The sequence below is a fragment of the Diabrotica virgifera genome, chromosome 6 (assembly GCF_917563875.1).
Source record: "Diabrotica virgifera virgifera chromosome 6, PGI_DIABVI_V3a".
NCBI classification, from domain to species: domain Eukaryota; kingdom Metazoa; phylum Arthropoda; class Insecta; order Coleoptera; family Chrysomelidae; genus Diabrotica; species Diabrotica virgifera.
The window spans coordinates 81,297,112-81,319,626 of NC_065448.1; the positions used below are offsets into that span (position 1 = coordinate 81,297,112).

The window sequence follows — 22,515 nt, forward strand, 5'->3', positions numbered from 1 at the left end:
AAATAACAACAAGAGAGAAGTCAAAAGATAGGCAATAACTGGAACACTCTTTCTGCGCAGGTAAGTAGCACATAGGGGCGCTGCTGTTTCTGAAACTAAAATTTACCCATGGTACAATAAAGTATTTTGATTGTACCGTGCAGAAAATTTACATTTTTGACAATTGACATTGACTTTGTGTTTTTGTTTTTAGGACGCCATTTTGTGCGTTAGAATTTGCAATTTCCCGGCCCGGCATAGATAGATAATTTGGCGGTTTGTACTGAATACTACTAAACATATTTTCTATTTTCATTACTGGATAGTGCTGGAATTGCTGAAATTGAATATCGGTAGGTGAAAATACAATTTTTTATATATATAATCGCCTTTTTCTCTATCGTAACACATAATATCTTCCTTCAAGCCTCTTTCTCTATATGTGTTTCCAATTTCCCTATGAATTTCTTCTATCCAGCTTTTCTTAGGTAATCTGTCGTCTTCCGTACGTTGTAGTGGCTTAAAACATCTTAGTTGCTTTGTTTTTATATTGTTAATTATTGTATGCTTACATCCATTATCTCCAATATTCTTGTATTTCTGATTTTATGTATTCTTGATATACGAGCAGATCTTCTCCAGAAGTCCATTTCACTTTTCCTGAGCATCTTTTCGGATTTTTCTTTTAGTGATCAAAATTCGCTGCTATATGTTACAATGCTGTGATAGATGTTATGTTTATTTTCTTTGGAGATACTTTTGGTCCCATAGGATTGTGTATAATAATGTCATAGCTTTCCCTCCTTGTGTGCACTTTTCTTGGCTATTCTTGTCTGTTCCATCTTGTGTAATTTTAAGACCCAAGTATTTATATTCCTGACAGTGATTAGTAGTTATTTCATTTTCCAAGGATAGATCCTGCTGTATACCTCCAACACACATATATTCCGTTTTGTTGGTATTCATTTCCAAACCCCAGTGCAGGTACTCTTCTAAGATTTAGTGTGTCATATAATATTCAATATCATAATAAATATTTTTACTTTAATCCACAGAGACATAAGGTAAAAAAAGTACTTTGTTGGTAGGTAGGTATATGACAAATATTTTGTGTTTTATGGACCTCGATAACTAAAATCTCTGTTTCCTGCAGTGGGTTCGGTGGACTTTTTAAATTAATAAATATGTCCAAAAATGTACCCTTTAAATGGTGGCCAATAAATTTTAATAATTATTGTAAATAATTAACATATAACCAAATTTTTAAATTACATTCATGTGGTGTCTACACACATCAAAATCAAAATTGCTTTCTTTTATGAGTTAATTTCTCAAAAACTATGATGTGATTAATTACTGCATTCTACTAAAAGTAATGTTAATTCAGTATTTTTCAGTAATTAAATATTATTTTTTTCTTAGTTGCAAAATGCTATTTGTGTATTCTTAGAAATACTTTTATAAATTTAATAAGAAAATCACTTTACATTTTGAGTTAGTTCAACTCCCTAACCTCGATATCCACTCTCTATATGCATTGTATTAAAATTGCCTTCTGTTTTATTTTCAGGAACTTGGAATTACAGAGAAGTGATATAGACTAATCATCATCATCAGCCCCTCTCGATCCACTGCTGGACATAGGCCTCCCATGTTTGTAGACAAGTAGAAGAGACAAGTAGACTAATAGAATAGAATAACAGGTATAGTGTAGGTACATGTAAGTAGGTAGGTTAATACCTTGGCTACCGTGTGAGATGCCAGCATTTGACACAAAATATCGACTGTAATATCGTGTGAGACGCTGGCTTCCATTGTTATTAAATGATTTAAAATGCTCTAAAGCGAGAGTTTTTAGTTTCTCATATTGGTTTCAAAATAAGGATAAAATGGTACAAAATTACATCTTATTAGTTTAAGTGATCGCTAACCAAGGTGTTAAACGTTAATAAAGGTATGGTAGTTATATTGTATGTAGGTACAGTTGAGTCCATGGTTCTCATTAATACCTGGAGAGATAAAACACATACTTGTCACTTAGCACCATTGTGTTCCACGCATGACACTAACGACAAACCAGCTACTGCCTGTTATTAAGTAAACACACATGTTATTTTTATGAACATTTTAGACTCAGTACATCGAAAAAATAGAGGTACAAAAAGACGCTTGGGGACGTTTTCAGATTTAAGTACAATTTGCAACATTTCTGGTTTGTTTATTGTTTGTTTTTCACAACTAATTTTATTTTGGCATTAATTTACATACAAAGTTCACCTCATTCACACAGATTGTCATAACCACTTTCTGCCAATGTACTCAACTGTAAAATTAGTTTATCATTTTATAGTGTAAATACAAATAAAAAACTAGTATTGTAACAAAAGTCAGTGTTTTGTAAGTAGGTAGGTTAAAAATATCAATAAAGGTTCTGTTTAGTTACAATTTATAGTGGTTATATTGTATGTAGGTAATATTATTTTATCATTTTGCAATGTCAAATTCTAAATCCCAACCCGGTAAATATGTTCACGGATGTTTAGCGTCCTATTGTAATAACAAGTATTTTCATCCTGTCACAGACCCAGAGTATACAAATAAAAAGTTTTTTAGATTTCCAGATAAAGATTTAAAAAGACGTCATGACTCGTTTGAAATTATTGGTATTGAATTTACTGAAACTAGGTGTTATTTATGTGAAGATCATTTTGAGGAAACACAATTTACAAGCAGCTTAAAAACAAAACTTTTAAATAATGCAGTGCCCTCCAAAATAATTCACATATCCAATGTTCATGATCAACTTTTGCCTATACCTGCACATTCTTCTGATGAAATCTCTGTTTCAAATGTACACATTTTTAGTAACAAAGAAATAGTTCCTCCAAAATTATCCTCCATTAATAACCCAGTCAATAATAAACGGTCAATTTCCAGTCAGCATGATAATGAGTATAGTATTACACCTAAATGTAAGCGATCCCGTATTTTGAAAGATATTAATGAAACAAGAGTAAGAGATTTGTCTCCTAAAAAGAAAAAGTTATATTTTTTAAATCGTACTCATAGAAATTCTATTTGTAAATTGAAAAACTGTTTAAAAGTAACTAAACAGAAATTAAAATTGGCATATGAGTTTTCTAAAGGTGAAAGGTTTAGGGAATTAGAAGAAAATATGGACCCTACAATTGCATCATTTTTTAAAAGTTCTTTTTCAAATCTTAAAGTTAAAAGGCCTACTTGGACAACACGTGATAAGGTATATGCTTTGGCTTTGTACAAAAGGGGTCCTAGATGTTACAGATTTTTGAGACGTAGTATACCATTGCCAGCTAAAAGTACCCTTCAGAAACTATTAAAAAACATTCCTTTTGCAGCTGGAATAGAAATTCAATTATTAAAGAAACTTTGTAAAAGAGTAGAATCCATGGGACCGTTGGATAGATATTGTTCCTTAGTTTTTGATGAAATATCATTGTCTCAGAAGTTAAGTTACGATAAATTTAGTGATAAAGTCATTGGTTATGTAGATCTTGGTCCATTGGGTCGTAAAAATGAGTATGCTGATCATGCACTAGTTTTTATGCTCAATGGTCTGCACAAAAGTTGGAAACAACCAATAGCTTTTTTTTTACACAACATTCTGTAAAATCACATGATTTGAAGGTTTTAATTTCACAAGTGATTAGTCAGGTAGAAATAGAAACCGGTTTGAAAATACTGTGTACTGTGTGTGACCAAGGTGCTACAAACCGTGCTGCTATTAACTTACTTTGTAGGGAAAATAACGAACCAGGGCCTCACTTTTTCATCAATAATCATAAGATATTGACAATTTTCGACCCACCACATTTATTAAAGTCAACTCGTAATGCTCTTTTAAAGTACCATATTCAGTTTGATCAGACAAAAATGGCCAAAATTGATCATATAAGACAGTGTTTTAATATAGACAAAAGAAAACGTTTTCAAGCATTAAGACGGATAAGGGAGGTTTATTTACATCTCAAAACTCATAGTTGCTTAAAAATGAAAGTGTGTGTAGCCGCACGGACCCTCAGTCATACAGTTGCTTCCACTTTGGAAGAGATGGTTAGTAATCCAAATAATAATAATATACCCTCTCAAGCTATCGAAACTGCTGAATTTGTGCATGATGTAGATCAGCTTTTCGATAGCTTTAATGGCAGAACAACAAAGCCTGAATGTGGCAAGCCTTATCGTAGGTGTATGTCTAATAGATCTCCTCATGCCGTGCTGTGGAATCGCCTTCTTCCTAAAATTAATAGCTGGATGTTTATTGATGAAAAAGTCAAAAAGAAGGTAATGCCATTTAAGTCAGGGTGGTTAACAACCATTGCAGCCACAAAAGAGTTGTGGAATATTTGTAAAGATTTGGGATTTAAGTTTTTAAGAACCCGTGCTCTAAATCAAGATCCTTTGGAAAACTCATTTGCCTCTATACGCCATCTAGGAGCAGAAAATGTAAATCCAAGTTGCTACCAGTTTATTTCATCATTTAAAACATCTGTTCTTAATAACTTAATTACTCCTTCTTCTAATAAAAATTGTGAAACAGATGATGGCTCTATTCTTGATAATTTGCAAGACTTTTTGGAAAGTTCAATAACCAAAAATGATTTTATTGATTTAGATGTTTTAGATGTGAATGAAATAGAAAATCTAGCTCTACCATTACCTGATACAGATGTTACAGGTCATGAAGGTAACACATTAGCATATGTTGCTGGGTTTATAATAAAAAATCTTAAATCGATTAAAGAATGTGAGGTGTGTGCAGCTAATATCATATCTGACTGTTTGGAACCACACCATACATTTACAATGTTTAAAGAATATAGTGATAATAAATTAAGTTTAAATTATGTTACAAAAAATTTTCTAGTAGATTTAGCCAAAATGTACGATATTGTAATTGCGGTATTAGTCATTAATGGACATATAAACCATTTGGTCAAAAAAATTAAAATTCTGATAAAAAAGTATGTAACTCTGGAGTGGTTTACTTGTAACCAACATTTGGATTATGTGTTTAATTATTGTCTAGATGTGTCTGTATCCTTAATAATTAAGAAATATTATGATGATGTTTATAGAAGTTCTCAAGATTTGCAAAAAAATGATTTACGAAAAAAGAAAATTAATACTAATAAGAAAATTAATAATCCCTCCCTTAGACGGAATCTGAGCTGTAGGGCTAAATCTGATAACAATAATGATCAGTGAAATAGTTAATGGTAAATTTTATTATATTGTATTCACATTTATATAGTGATGAGCAAGCTAATCATCGGCAAAATAATGCAAAAGAGGGAAAACATATTCAGTTTGAGATAAAAAGAAATGAAACTAATGAAGGTGGGAGATGTAGCGATAAACACCTATAAACTTACATTCCATTTATTGTTTTCCACCTTTAGACATATCAGAGGAGCATGTCAACTAAAACTGTCACTGTCATTGTGGCAATTGCCAAACTCGTCTGATACATCTAAAGGTGGGAAACAATAAGTAGAATGTAAATTTATAAGTTTTTATTGCTAAATCTCACACCTCCTAGTTTCATTTCTTTTTATCCCACAACTTGAATGTGTTTTCCATCTTTTGTGCACACTCCAGCACACTCATCACTGTATAACTAACATAGTATAGTAGTCCCCAGTACAAGGACCTAAAATCTCACTGATATAATATATCTATAATACAGGGTGTCCCGAAAAGAATGGTCATAAATTATACCACACATTCTGGGGTCAAAAATAGTTCGATTAAACCTAACTTACCTTAGTACAAATGTGCTCTTAAAAAAAGTTACAGCCCTTTGAAATTACAAAATGAAAATCGATTTTTTCCAATATATCGAAAACTATTAGAGATTTTTTATTGAAAATGGACATGTATCATTCTTATAGCAGGAATATCTTAAAACAAAATTATAGTAAAATTTGTCCACCCCATTAAAATTTTATGGGGGTTTTGTTCCCTTAAACCCCCCTAAACTTTTTTGTACGTTCCAATTAATTCATTATTGTTATGCTATTAGTTAAACACAACGTTTCTAAAACTTTTTTGCCTCCCAGCATTTTTTTGATAAGCCAGTTTTTATCGAGATACGGCTTCTTTTTTAATATATTTACATAAAAATTTTATGGGGGTTTTGTTCCTTTAAACCCCCCAAATGTTTGTGTACGTTCCAATTAAACTATTATTGTTGTACCGTTAGTTAAACAAACTGTTTTTAAAACTTTTTGCCTCTTAGTCCTTTTTTGATAAGTCACCTTTTATCGAGATGTGGCTTCTTTTTCAAAATATACCTAAAAATGTAAATTATAAATAAATTTTCAGATTATTAACAGGTCTCTATAATCGTACTTACCATATACAAAATATGTAGTGGATTCCAAAAATATTCAAAATATCTCGATAAACACTGGCTTACCGAAAAATTACTAAGACGCAAAAAAGTTTTAAAAACATTGTGTTTAAGTAATGGTGCCACAATAATAATTAAATTGGAACGTACACAAAAGTTTGGGGAGGTTTAAGGGAACAAAACCCCCATAAAATTTTGAGGGGCTGCACAAATTTCACTTTAATTTTTTTTTAAGATTTTGCTGCCACAAGAATGCCACATGTCTATTTTAAATAAAAAATCTTCAAGAGTTTTCGATATATGAAAAAAAATCGATTCTCATTTTGTAACTTCAAAGGGCTATAACTTTTTTTGTGTGCACTATTGTATTTAGGTTAGTGAGGTTCAATCAACCTATTTTTGGCCCCAAAATCTGTGGTATAATTTATGACCAATCTTTTCGGGACACCCTGTATAGTATATCTATAATATATCACTGATATATTATATTATAATATAAGTTTCAAGCTTTGTATGCATTCCTTGCTACATGTACGACAAACTTTTCCTCTGTGACCATAATTGTATTTAAATAAACCAAACTTGTATTGAGAGACAATAACGTAAAAGTGACATCTTTGAGAACTAAGCGTTCGAAAACATAGCAACTCTGAAAGATTTCACAGAGGAAAAGTTTGTCGGACATGTCGCAAGGAATGCAAACACAAAGTTTAAAACTTATATGTATCACTGAAATTTTAGGTCCTTGTACTGGGGACTATATAGTGTAAAGTTAAACAATTTTTAATGGCAAACATTTTGATTTCTCTTATAAACATTTATTTAAATTGCAGGTTTGTTCGATTTGTTTATCACCTAAAAGTATTTTACTTATTTATTGTAAGTTGATATTTTAAAGGTTTGTATTTTAGCTTTAGTAAAGTTCTCAGTGTATTATATAATATTTTCCTTTAGAGATTTTTAGGCTACTAATCAAATATGTATCTGCATTTTGTAAACTATAAGATAAATAAAGAATAAAGAAGAGCGGGGACATGCATGCATTTTGTGTTGATCTGTGTTTTACATCATTATTTCAAAACAATTTTACTGCATAGATTTCCCTATTTTGTTTTATCAGCACTCCATACATGCATGCGGTAAGTGGGGGTCCCCGTGAGGATTAATAAAAATAAAATGTATGAAGTTGTTTTGTCAGTGTTTATATATTTTATCCTATTTTTCTAAAAAGTTCTGAGGGAACTACAACAGTTAGTTGATATTTTAAAGGCTTTTATTTTAGCTTTAGTAAAGTTCTGTTTGTATTGTATAATTTTTTTTCTTAAGATTTTTTTAGGCTACTAGTCAAATTTGTAATATGTATCTGCATTTTGTAAAAGATAAGATAATTAAAGAATAAAGAGCGGGGACATGCATGCATTTTGTGTTGATCTGTGTTTTACATCATTATTTCAAAACAATTTTACTGCATAGATTTTCTTATTTTGTTTTATCAGCACTCCATACATGCATGCGGTAAGTGGGGGGTCCCCGTGAGGATTAATAAAAATAAAATATATGTAGTTTTTTTCCCAGTGTTTATATTATTTTCTATTTTTCTGAAAGTTCTGAAAAAAAATATTTTTCTTTAGATATTTTTAGGCTACTAATCAAACTAGTAATATCTGCATTTTGTAAAATATAAGATGAATAAAGAGGTCGCTGTGAAGATTAATAAAAATAAAATGTGTAGTTTTTTTCCCAGTGTTTATTCCCATGTTTTACGAAGACCTATTTACAAAACTAACATAACTGTATTTTTAATATTTTTTGTGTAAAAATATAATTTCTATGAAAAAATTTAAAATTTTAATATTATTTATGACATTATAAATAAGATAATGTGTAAATAATATTACAATTTCCAAATTATTTCATAGAAATTAGGTTTTTACACTAAAACATTAAAGAAAACTTAAAAATACAGTTATTTTGTTTTTGTAAATAGATCTTCATAGCTAAGTGAAGTCTAAAATAATTTTAAATATCCCGCCACGCCCGCTTTTAGCCGTGTAGTTCGGTAAGTAGTTCATCGAGTCGCTAGCGTCTAGTGTGACAATCAAATGTATGCAACCAAGCACTCTCCTTGTTGTTATTTCTCTATGTTTCTTAGTGCGCGCGTAAACGTCTGTGGTACTTTGCTATGTTGCCAAGTATTTTTTTTACAAATATTATAACCCTTACAGTGGGCAAAGTTGAACCCACTGGGCAAAGTAGGCCATGTTTACGGAAATTTATTTATAATAAAATAAAACTTCATCATATGTTTACTGTTGTAGACTTAAAAAACACCACATTTGTACCTATTAACGTTCGAAATACAAATATTCTTATTTGAAAGCTGTATAATAATTGTTAAACAAAGCTGTATAACAAGTTAAAAATTGTTGTTATAATAAATAATAGTTATAAGTTATTAACATTTATAAATTACTGCAAAAATAAGGGTTTTTTGCAATTATCTCCAATTGTTTATGTATTTCAAATTAGAAACTATTAAGATCTACAATATTTATTTGAAACATTTTTCTCTAAAATCTACAAGGAATGTTTTATAGGCAAAACATGATTTTTTACACTTTATAATCGTTTAAAAACAAAACAATGTCGGATATTAAAGCAATTGAGAACGAGAAAAATTTTTAGGGCCGGTTGTTCGAACGCTAATCAACAATGATCATTATCAAATAATTAATTACTGTCAATGTCAACTTTAAAAACATAATTAATTACAATTCTGAGACTATAATCAATTAATATAACAATAATTATTAACATAATTAATAATAAATCTCAAAATTGTAATTAATTATGTTTTCAGCAACCCAAATAAAGTTGACATTGACAGTTTTGGTGACAGTAATTGAATATTTGATAATGATCATTGTTGATTAGCGTTTGAACAACCGGCCCTAAATGTTCTTTAGCTACGTCGAAATACTTACGCTCGGTTTCATAATCAGCTAAAGTGGACTTTAAATTTTAAGTTGGTACCTAAATGACAACGTTAAAGTAAACTTTAGTTAATGGCTGCGTTCACCAGAAATAATCGGTTTAAGTTTCAACTAAACAGCTATGTTGCAGCGCTTTAAAACTACGTTTAGTCTGGTGAATGGTATTTTTCCGTTTGACACTTTCATAGTTGGTTTTTTTTTTGTGTTCCCACCTGTTCTATGTATGAACCTAACCTAAAACGAGATTCGTTGTTTTTGTTGATTTATTTCAACGATAAATTGGACGTATCTTAAACAAATTTAATTCAAAAATGTATAATATACTACCTTTATTGATGTTTGATAATGAAATGAACAAGAAATAATTTTTGGTGCTGCTGGCTGTGCTGGACTTGGCAGAGCAGAACCATTGGATGACCCACCATAAATAAATAGTAATTATCACGTAAATATAAATTATGTTGAAAATATTGTTCCTTAATACACAGATTTACAATTTAGTGAGATGTATCTCCTAAGTTTCAATTACTTTATAATTAAACCACTGTAAAATAAATATTTTCAAATAATCGCGCCATTACAATATATTTCTTAAACACGTTCAATATTGAAGCGATACAAATACTACGTTCAATAAAATGGCGACCGCTTCGTCAACACGCTGAAGTTTAGCCTAAATTGACATGACGTTCATCCGAAAAATCTTAAACAGTTTCAGAGCGCTGACATAGCGCACTGGTCTGGTGAACGCACCCATTGTAGACTAGAAATTTGTTTCAGAAGCAACTTTTATTATTTGTTTCACAGAAGAATTTAAAAAGTCTATATCACAGTTAATTATCATATGATTACATTCTTCTAACATCTTGGTAGGGGAGCCCAAGCGGGGATTTTTGCAGTTACTCGAGCGCGTCAGATTATCATATGGGAGAAACCTGGTACCCTGCAAATATACCTCTACCATATATTCATTGGCTCTTAACGCAGGGAGGTTCGTTAAGGGGGACCCGAAAAAAATATCTATGGTTAAAAATACTCGAAATTGTCAGATTAAGATAAGATAAGTTAAGTACATGCAAGAGAGTGTATATTTCAAAAATCTGATGATTTGAGCGGGGCGTAAGGAAATGGGTGAGTCAAAAAGATTCACAAAAGAAAAGCGAATATTTCGCGAAATGAACGTCAGATCGAAAAACTAAAAAATACGTCTTCAATATTTTGAAAAAATGTATCGAATGGTACTAAACATGACCCCCACGGAGAGGGGTGGGAGGTAAATTTAAAATTTTATATACAAACCCCGCGATATTTCGCAAAACAAACATCAGATCAAAAAACTGCAAAATATACTTTCAAAATGTTTTTAAAAAATCTATCGAATGGTACCAAACACGACCCCCTCGGGGGCGGGGTGGGGGGTTACTTTAAAATCTTAAATAGGACCCCCAAATTTTTATTGCAGATTTGGATTATTTACGTGAAAATAAGCAACTTTTATACGAGACATTTTTTCGAATTATGGATAGATGGCACTATAATCGGAAAAAAACAATTGTTGGAAATGAAAAATAAAATTAAAAAATGACAAGCGCCCGCTAAAATGGAAAATTTTACTTAACTTTTTTTTATTTTAGGACCTAATAATCACAACCCAATTGGTCCCCATAACGCTCGAGTGACTGCAAATTTCGCATACTTTACTCCCCTATCTTATTTATGGGTGAACAATCAGTCTTATTAGTTGAGAACAGTCGTTTGTTATTAATTCTTAAATGTGTTTTTGGAACATAAAATTTAATATTATTTATAAAAAAGCAATCTTTATATTTAATGTGATTTACAACATAGTATATAAAAAGGGCTGAATGAAAATGTCTTCTATTATCCAGTCGCTGAACTTTAAAACAAGTTAGCATAGTATTATAGGAAATCATAGCACACAACGTCCGATGGACGTCCACATATCGTACATTTAAAGTCCAAACGTCCATGGACCAAAACTGGACGTACTATGTACGTACATTACGCGACGTCCATTGGACGTTTGATTTCAACGTACATTGGACATCCATTTGTGGTCCATGGAGATTTTACACAAAACGCGACTATTATTATGAGATAGCTTCTTGTTTTAATCAAAGCAATATTATTAGAAGAATACAAGAAGTTTCTAATAAATGTAGTCACATATTTTTTCATCATTGAATTAAAACACTGAACCACTAAAATTATTTTAATTAAACCTATATAATATTAGATGATGATAAAACGATGGTAAACTTTTTCAGAAAAACGGAGCTACATCGCGCATCGGTAATTATAGAACTTACAATAATTAGACACTGCCAATTTAAATCTTAAATGTGCATTTTGTAACTGTTAAATTTCCCGCCAAACTAAATGAGAATCTTCTTGACAACGTTGTCGCTCTTCACGCTATCGGTCGTAAAAGGTAGTATTAGGCAGGTACTTTTAGGGGATTATCGCTGTTAATTGTTGTGGAATATTGAAGAAGGATTTATTGATGATAATTCACAGAATGGCAAACCCGCTTGCAATATACAACCGTACTGACTCTAAAGTTCTAAGAAATAATGTTTGGAAGGAACAGAACAGAAATAAACCTCTTTTAATGTGCATGCTTCATAGGTCGCCATTATCTGAATTTTGTCTTTATTAAGTTATTACATACAATATAATACATCCTGTGATATCTTTGTGTTTGCTGTTTATCGTGCAAGTGCAGTCGTGCATTAATGAAGTTCCTATAATAAAGTACTCGTATACATAATAAAGTTATAATAAAGAGAAATAAAAAAGGTATTTTGTGTAATATTTTAAAGTATAAGTTTCGTATTATAGGAACTATTTCCGATGCCTAAAGGCTTTTTGCTATGTATGTATTCAAAAAATTATGGACACTAGATTGCTTTCTGAAAAGTGCCCAACAAAAATGTCCATAAGACGTACATTGAATGTACATCAGATGTACATTGAATGTACATAATATGTACACTGAAAGCTTCAACAACGTACACTGTACGTTTGTAGCGGACGTTCTATGGACGTCCAATTTTGTGAACTCTGGACGTTCGTTGGACGTCCATCGGATGTCCATCGTACCTTAGCGGGACGTCCATTGGACGTTCCAATGTACACAGATGTACGTCCATTGTATGTCCATAAAACGTACTTGTGCTATCTGGGTGAGGTCTTACCAGCGCATTGTATAATGATATTAAGAGTTTCAGTTCTTTTAAAAAATTTTGAACTACGAACTATGAAGCCAAGAGTTCTGTATGCATTTCCAATGATGATCCGATAATGTTCACTAAATCTCAAATTTTGCTGAAACATTACTCCAAGATCTTTGCAAGTGTTCTTTCTTCCAAGTACAGTGTTAAAAATTTTGTATTGGTTCTCCATTGGTTGTATGGTTTCTTCGAGTGATAGTAAAAACATGACATTTAGAAGTGTTTAGAAACATTTTTTTGTCATCAAACCATTGACTTACTGAGTTCAGATCACATTGCAGCATCTCAGAGCCCTGTAGAGTTGAAATTTCTCGAAATATCTTAAAATCATCTGCAAATAGCAGGCTTGTCGAAAACTTCACACAGTGAGGCAAATCGTTAATAAATATAGCGAACAGAAGAGGACCCAAGTTGCTACCTTGTGGTACCCCTGATGTCGACATAAATGGCTTAGATAAACTGTTTCCTACTTTGACTTGATTTAACCTATCAGAAAGGTATAACCCACATAACAATGATGTTCGTATCATGTTCTAAGCATATACTACCAACATTCGTCGGAGTATATTCTTTTTAGTATATGCGTAGTACAAGCATAGCATGTACCTTAAAAAACATTCTAAATTTCATGTTTTTTGCATATACTTTAAAGTATATTCTCGTACCGAATATACTGAGTATATTCGTGTACGTAGTAACTCGGAATATTCGTAAAAGTTTATTCTTAGAATATACCTTTATCGAATATTCTTAGCACATAGTTATAAGTACATTCTTCCCAAGTAGCAATTTTTCGACGCATTGGTTGTCAGTACAAACAAATGCACTGTATACAACGTTGTCCGAGAGCATTTTCAGTTGTTTCGCCAACGTCCCCTACCCCGACTGACATTACGATGTTACAACCTTTAGTTATACGGGCAACTAATTTATTACCATTGTGACAACTACATATCACAGTTCAGTTTTTTCAACAATCGCAACGACTTAAAAATGTTATAATGCTAAACTAATTTACGCCCTGGCCGACTCTCTAGTTGTCTGTCACGTCACTACCCTGTGTTGTTCTAGATGTGTGACACGTTTGCGGCAATTTCCAGAGGAGAAAAAGAATTTACTTTATAACCTTATTTTTTTCTTATTATTATATATTTTATTTTGATGGAAATTTTCGATTTATGTAACAACCTGTTTATTTGTTTTTTTAATAGCTGATTTCCATTCCATTGTTTTATCAGTAGATTTGAGATTTGATCTTTGTATCAGCTTTGGCAGACAGGGTTGCCAGGTCAGTTTTTACTCTTTCAGTAGTTTTGTTTTCACAAAATCAGTAGATTCTTTTTAGGCCATGTAAATACAGTAATACAGTGATATGCACATCCGTCCTAAATGTCCCAAGAGGAATTCCACAAAATTGGAAACCTAATTATTCCAAACCACCAGCTGGTTATTATCTACCATTTTTTAGCTAAAATCTACTAAATCAAAAACTAAAATATACTTAAGGGTTTTTGGGATATATTTGGGATTTTTTATAATAAAAACAACAGCTAACTTAAGGGGGTAGGCGCAAAATGTCGTCTGTTAAAATGTTCAATGTATTTTAAATGTTTTCATTTTTTGCGAATCCTTAGAAAACTAATAAGTATTTTTGAAAAATTTAAACGCACAAAGAAAGATTACGTTATTACCGAGGACCGAAAGTCCCTGAAAACTTCTATAATGTTTATTTTAATAAGTTACAGGGGTGAAAAAAAGAAAAAATTTAGTGTGACTTTTAATTCCAAATATCTCGTTCAAAAGAAACGTTTTGGTTTTTCTAAATAATGCAGTCTTTCATTCTGCGTTTAAATTTTTCAAAAATACTTATTATAGTTTCCTCATGATTCGAAAAAAATGGATACAATTCTGTTGAAATATACCAAAAATCTACTAAAAAATATTGCCTACTAGAATTTTTTAAAAAATATCAAAAATCTACCAAAAAAGTAGAAATCTACTAAATGTGGCAACGCTGTTAATAAGAATGATACACTTTTGACACTGGTCACATGACCTCTGTCACCCAATAAGAGGGTGCGTTCTAAAATGGTTTTGATAGTCGGTGTGGCCGCGTTTGGTTGGCGATTGGACTTCTAAGTTGTCTTATCCGTCTAAGGTTGGTTATACGGTATTTTTTTAGTAATATTGGTAATATTGTTTAATGCGCCATTTTGGTTTTACTTGAGATTTTTATGATGTAAAGAAAATGAAAACACAGAATATAAAAAATGCAGGCATTTTCTGATACCTTTAAAAGCACCATCAATACATTAAATTTATACAGAACATCTTTAACATAAATTTTGACTTTTATATTAAAATTAGATTTTTTAAATTTGCATATTTTTTGTCAAAAATGTCATAAAAAAAGGAGCGCGTGTGTTTTTTAAAGGTGAAATATCCATATTTGACGGTAATCTAAGATGCGTTTATAAATTTCACATCAGGTAATAAGTCCTTTATGTATTTATAAATTTAAATACCCAATACGATGTCAAAACAGTTTACTTTTTGGTTTTCGCATTCACCACACAGGTGTTAAAAATACAGGTAAAAAAACATAACTAGTCTGACTCCTTGAGCAACCATTGCACGCGCAGGTGCTTTTTATAGTCGCTTCAGTTGTCTTATGCAACGTTTACGAAACGATGTTGCTTAAACAGGAGGTTGCCTAGGCAACGTCAAGACAACTCAAAAATCGTCCACCAAATCAGTGCAGAATAGGGTCGTCTTTTAGGCAATAACAACGTTGTAAGAAAACGTTGCCATGCGGTAGACAACGTTGTCGCGTCGACAAATTGCTACTTGGGTTAACACATACTTATAAGTAGATACTATTCTTAGAATATACCTTTATCGAATATTCTTAACACATACTTATAAGTACATTCTTAACACATACTTATAAGTAGATACTTTTAAAATATCTTAAAAATAATATGTATGTATAGGAAGTATGAATAATATTAGCCTTATAGATTATCAACTTCGTTATATTTTAGAATAATTAATAAAATTTATGTATGTAGGTAGTATTGGACGAATTTCATTTCAAAATTGTTGTAAAAAAGAGTTTAAACATTAATTGTATTTATTTTTACTATAACGTTTATTATTAAAAATACATTTTCATAATTGAAATAACTTTACTATTTACCATTACATCGTTGGAATTTGAATTTAGGTACATTCAATTCAATACGGGCCATTCCAGAACCAAAGCATGCCAATAAACCACCCCCTTATCTATGGCCAAAACCCACGGCTTTGGTGTTGCCAACCGTCGAGTAAGATTTTTCCGTCAACCTTAAAAATTCTTACTTTTATAAAAAAAATTAAAAATTCCCTCCTGTTTACAAAATCTGAGAAGATATATTTAATTATTTTCAAATATTTTGATTTTTTTTTTAATATTTTACAATTTGGACTCGAACAAAAATTCCCTTTTGAGTTAACTTTTCCCTTTATCACCTTTTATGTTGAAAATTCCCGCAAAAAGTGAAATTTCTTTCGGTTTGGCAACACTATAACCACCGGTGCACCGATGTTATTCCACAATACATATCCCCCATCCCCCTAACCCCGTCTTGTCTTATTCTGACCATTTCTTACCTGAACAACGGTACAATATGAAATCCAAAATAGACATTTGTTATATCTATGCAGTGTTAAGGATGAAGACCAATGATAAAGTACTAGGACTAAAGAACATACATAATCTCCTTTATTTTGTTTGCGGTGCTTCGAAATAGGTATAATCTATTTTGGTAACTCAATATTATTTAATAAATACATATAAGTAAGTACCTACATATAAGTATATAAATTTTAGTTACTCATACATAGTTTAGTTTAGCTAAATATTATAATATAATAGTTTATATAGATAACTAAAATTTATAAGACGAAGTAGTTAGTCGTATTACTCCGTAGAGTAACTAGGTGCATTTTTCCGTTGGAACTTTAGCAGCTGCAGACGGGGGATGTGAATTGCATAGTGTAGAATTCCTTCCCTCTCGTCTTCACTGCAGCATCCATTTGACTTGCAAATTATAGAAGTCTTGGAGGTGTCACCAGGAAAGTGTACCAATAAGTTTTCAATTTAAAAATCTTTTAGTAATATTTTTAATATTTTCAATATTAATAATTTACTATTAGTATTGAAAACTACTTCGTCTTTCAATGCCAGATGGCGCTAGCCACCTACTATCATCACTTCAGTTGCAATGGGTGGGAAAACCTCTCGATACGAATCAGTTAAAATATGGAGAACAGTGCCTACGTTCCTTCCGATGAAGGCTCCAATAAGAGCCGAAAATCGCGATTCAAGGGACTGGACTGCACTCCGTATTCTAATTGAAAAGTAAGATTGTTTTGCCTTCGCATTGCAACTGAATAAAAATGGTATACATTTTTATTTTAAAATTTATAAATATGTATTACTTACTTTTTAAGTAATATTGCAGATTGTAGATACTAACTACATTCTCATTTGCCATTAAAATATGTAAATTAATAGGTATTTGGTAGAACCAGTAGAACCTAAGATGAGGTTAGGTGATGCTGAAAACATACTTCTGAGCAATATAGCACTTGATAGCACTTTCTTAGAATACACTTAAAAATATATTCTTCTAATACAAAGATGTGCAGTAGTAGTACGTTCTAAGTATATAAATAGAAGGTTTATAGCACTTCCTTGGAATATTCTAAAAAGTACGTTCTTAGTATAAACTAAAAAGATGTGCCGTAGTACGTTCTAAGTATACAAATAGAAGGTTTATAGCACGTCCTTGGAATGTTCTAAAAAGTATATTCTTAGTATATACTGAAAAGAAGTGCGGTAGTACATTCTAACTATATACATAGAACGTTTAAGTACTGTAATGTAGTATATACTCAGTATGTGCTATACACATTCGCAATGGTAATTACGCATATTCTTAGTATATACTTTTTCTGAATAGTATGTTCTATGAATCTACTAAGAACATGAAATTGTTATGTGGGAACCTCAGAAACATACATGCTTCTGAATCAAAATCAAATTTGCTTACCTTTTCAATAAGTAAAGGGTGATAAATGTTATCAAAAGCTTTGGTGCAGTCGGTAAAAATTACATCCAGCTGAGTTTTATTATTTATGGCCTCTGCTGCAAAACTTGTAAAAACACACAAATTTGACACAGTGGACTTCCCTGGTAAGAAACCATGTTGTTCTGGACAGAACCTATCTCCAAAGTAATTCAAAATATTGTTATAAAGCACGTTCTCGAATATCTTAGCAATTGAATTGATGACAGATATGGGCCTATAGTTCTCAATGTTACCAGCATTACCTGATTTAAATATAGGTGTTATAACTGCATGCTTTAAGCTATCTGGAAATTTACTTTGCTTAAGGGACAAATTAAAAATTAGTGTAAGCAATTATATCCAAAAGCAATTCCTATCTTAATTTGCATGGTGAGTTCAATAAATATTTGTTATTAGAGAATAACAAATTATTAGTTGGTGGTGTATGGAAGCAAAATAATGTAACACCAAGTAAGTAAAGTAAGCCCTACTGAAAATATATTATAATTAATAAAAAAATCCTCCAAAAATTATTTTACGTGAAATGAATCATGGTATAAACTATTATATTAATTTTTTGTTTTAGTTGAAAGTCCTTCAACAAGTAGAGATGCACACATGTTTGAATCATTTGAGATACCCTTTTGTAGAAGTATCTGGAAGATAACTATTAATAATTTCATTTGTAAAGATACGATTTATAAAAAAATATATACAAAGTGGTTTTGCTGGTATTAAATAAATAAATAAAAATGCGTTGTCATATCTTATTTTTCCCAAATGGAATTTTGTATATTTGAAACTAAAAATAATTTGCATATTTTAAAAGCAAATTATTTATTTTTTTCAGCTATACAAAATTATTTTAACCTAACATTTTCTTCCTACCAAAATTACATTTTGAAATTCCTGCATAGGGATTACGAACACTCGATACGAATCGTATCCGCCATGTTTTCCAGTAAGGCGCTATGGTAAAACATGGCGGAAACAATTCGTATCGAGTGTTCGTAATTCCACCTCTGCTTGGATTAGTTCCGATACAGGCGGCTTGGAGTGCTGTTTTTCATATTTAACCAAAGCGTTATCGTGGAACATCTATGATATGCGGTGCGGGATATGCGCACGCCCTTAGCACAGAATGGAGAGATTTTAGACCCTCTACTTTTTGACGTACGTTAAACGTAAACGTTATACTTATCATGCGCACTGAGTGATAAATAAGGGATAACGTGTTTGCTTAAAATAGTTTTTGAATCCTTTCAGAAAGTACTCATACAGACTAACGTTAATTGACATTAGGTAAAGGTAACCTATAAAACGGCAGTTGTGTGCTAAAACTTATTTTATTGAATTATTTGCCTTAATGGAAGAAAATGTATTAAGACGTTCACCAAAGACAATTTACTACTTTAGAAACACAAAACATCCATCCTAAATTTAACAAGACAATTCAGTCAAGTGTTAGATTTCTCAAGAAATGGTGTAATTTATAATTATTCTACCAGGGTTGCCAAGCAGATTATATTCAATTATATAATATGTTTATTACCTGATAGTTTTTAGGAAAAACAAATTTTTTTTTTTTTTTTTTTTTTTTTTTATTTAACGTCCTAATTTATTTACAATCTGTAAAACAAGTTACAATAAGTAAATGTTGTGACCACTAGTGTAGGTGACTTGGAGAAAATGATTCAATAATCATTTTCTTTACAAATATTTTACATAGATATAAAATTGTTTGTCTCTGGGAATTACGGCACATATAACTAAAATCGCGATGGTAAATCACTAGGTGTATTTCGTCTAAGTCTCCGTCTGACTGGTTGGCTCATCAGGTTTCTGGCTAGTACATTTGGATGTTGTGCCAGTCTGTCTTCGTATTTCTGTGCAAAGTTGGTAATTTCTTCTTTTACTGTTGAAATTTCTAGATCGCGTCTAATAATAATATTTGCAACATACCATGGGGCATTTGTGATTATTCGAAGAACCTTCGACTGGAACCTCTCCAAGATTTCGATATTGGAGTTTGATGCAGTACCCCAAAGTTGGATCCCGTAAGTCCATATTGGCTTCAAAATTGCTTTGTAGACAAGTACTTTATTTTTCATCGAAAGTGATGATTTGTGACCAATCAGCCAGTAAAGATTGTGTAATTTGAGACCAAGTTGTTTACGCTTCATAAAAATGTGTGTTCTCCAGTTTAATCTTTGGTCTAGATGCATTCCAAGGTATTTGACTGTTGCTTGCTGTTTTAGTTGGTGGTTGTTGATATATACAGGCGGGCAGTGACCTTTACGGTTTGTGAAGGTAATATGAACCGACTTTGTTTCATTTGTTTGAAAACGCCACCGTTTTAACCAAGTTTGCATTTTGTTGAGGCTGGTTTGCAGAAGTTGAGAAGCTATCCGTGGGTCCTGATGTACTGACATCACTGCTGTGTCGTCTGCATATGTAGCTGTAGTGGTTTGAAAGTTTGTTGGTAAGTCTGCTGTGTACAATAGGTATAACACTGGCCCCAGAACACTGCCCTGTGGAACTCCAGATCCAACTGGAAATAGAGACGTGCACTCATCTCTATGTTGTACAAAAAAGTAACGGTTATGGAGGTAGGATTTTAAAATTAGGAAGTGAGTGAGAGGAAGCATATTTTTTAATTTGTATAGAAGGCCTGTGTGCCAGACTTTATCGAATGCTTGCGAGATGTCTAGAAAAGCGGCAGTGCAGTACATTTTGTCTTCCAATGCTTGATTAACAGTTCTGCATATCCGATGAACCTGTTCTATGGTTGCGTGTTGGGATCTGAATCCAAACTGGTGTGCAGGGATTAGTTCTTCCACAGGGAAACAAATTTTGATTACAATTTTATACATCGTTACTATGTTTTTTATTCTAGTTGTCTTTGGTTCAGCTCATATGACATTTTTTCGTTTTATTATGATTTAGATATATGACATTTGGCAACCTTACAAATACGTTATCCCTTAATAACGTGAACCTTATTTCTACCTAAATAAGGGGATACCTTGTCCGCTAATAAACTAATACGTTATTTTTATGTTAATGCGCATGAGCAGAATAACGTATAACGTTTAACGTTGATGAAATAAGGGGCCTAAAACTCTCTATTAACTAACCATACAGAAGCGAAACTCAGGCCCAAAACGGCAACATAAATTTCATGCTCTTGCGTCACGTCAGGTGCAACCTCACTTTTGCGACTGAAGACTGCGTCCCACCATCAAATAATTTGATCAAACTGGTTTGAGCAAACTGAAGGTGACAGTTAGTGACGTCACATCCTGAGTGTTCATTGTGGATAATGAAAAATTTTAATTTTAAATAAAGTACAAACAAGTTAGACAACTCAATACAAAAAATTTGATCAAACTAGACTGATAGTGAGAGCAGAGATTTTTAGAATTTCAAAAAAACTGCAATTGTGACGTCACTTAGACGTACTTCCTCAAGTACGTCAAGTTTGGTCAAACTGTTTGATCAAATTATTTGATGGTGAGACGCGGCCTTGACAGTGACAGTTGTTTATAGTTAAATTTTATATTTATGTTTTATTTATTTTACTAGTTAATTTTTATATTTCATATTTATTTAATAACTATTTGTCAAAAGTATCATTTGGAATGGTCTATTCCTTAGAACATCAAGTTCTATTCTGTAACTGGTGCACAAGGTCAAATATTTAGGTCCCAACAAAATCAATGGAAACGACAGTCAGATTCGCTTCTGTATAGTGAGTTATTCTGTGCCCTTAGACTATTCCTTGCTTGTCTAATGCCACGTCTATGCGGATGTATAATTGGATGTATATATTTATATTATATGATGTATAATTGGATGTATATATTTATATTATATGTATATCAGTCAGTCGCATCTGCAACACACCCGATAATATAATTGTCGATTTTTCCAGCACAGATCAAATAGACCGGTCTAGTTAGACTCAAAAATAAGAGTGAGGTTACAATAATTACCATCAAGCTGAAAATTGGCAGAATTGTTCAAAATGCCATCATAAATGAAATCTAAAAAGTCCTCATAAATCCGACCCGAGCTAAAAAATTTACGTGGGGTCAAAAGTCACCAAATATGGTTTTTAGCGATTTTCAGCGAAACGGTAAGTTTTATCATAAAATTAGTCCTAAAAAAAATGTAGATTAGATAATTATCTATAAAAAATATCTTAATCCTTTTTTTCGTAAGAGCCACCGTTTTTGAGATACAACGATTGAAAGAGTTGAAACAGTTCTAATCGTCATATTTATGTATTGTACACCACGTATATACATCACTGAAGCTGCAATACAAGTAAAAATAATATTCTATCGGTCAACCTACTTATATTACACATAATAATATAAGATATTATCAAAAATAAAATCATAAATATGTTTTCTATTATTGAGCTCAAGAAAGAAAGAGTTATGGCATTATTTGTATTGGAGTAAATGTTTATTATGTATAAGTTACAAATTTGTTCTGAGTTATACTTCTGAATTGTAGAAAAAATAATAGATTTCTTGATACAAGTTGCTACTCCACCATAACCGTCATCTCTATCCTGTCTGACAACATTATAAGACTTTAAAGAAAAATTAAAATCTTGTTTAAGCCAAGTTTCATTAATAGCAATTATGTCAGGGTCTTCTTTGAAAATTAAGTTCGTTATGTTTTCCCTGTTTGATTTGATACTTCTAATATTCCACTGAATAATTTTTAATTTCTTTTTTGAATTCATTATTATGTGATTTGAATAT

General features: G+C 31.6%; 1 protein-coding gene across 2 annotated transcripts; it reads left to right on the forward strand.

Moving 5' to 3' along the window:
* LOC126886478 (uncharacterized) lies at nt 1-8,098 on the forward strand. Of its 2 annotated transcripts, XM_050653433.1 has the most exons (3): nt 1-60; nt 194-332; nt 1,550-8,098. In XM_050653433.1, the coding sequence occupies exon 3, from the start codon at nt 3,892-3,894 to the stop codon at nt 5,224-5,226; it is 1,335 nt and encodes a 444-aa protein (XP_050509390.1). In that variant the 5' UTR covers nt 1-60; nt 194-332; nt 1,550-3,891; the 3' UTR covers nt 5,227-8,098. The 2 variants fall into 2 exon arrangements, with proteins under 2 accessions (XP_050509390.1, XP_050509391.1); XM_050653434.1 differs by lacking the exons at nt 1-60; nt 194-332 and adding an exon at nt 401-467.
* Nucleotides 8,099-22,515: the final 14,417 nt, after the last annotated feature.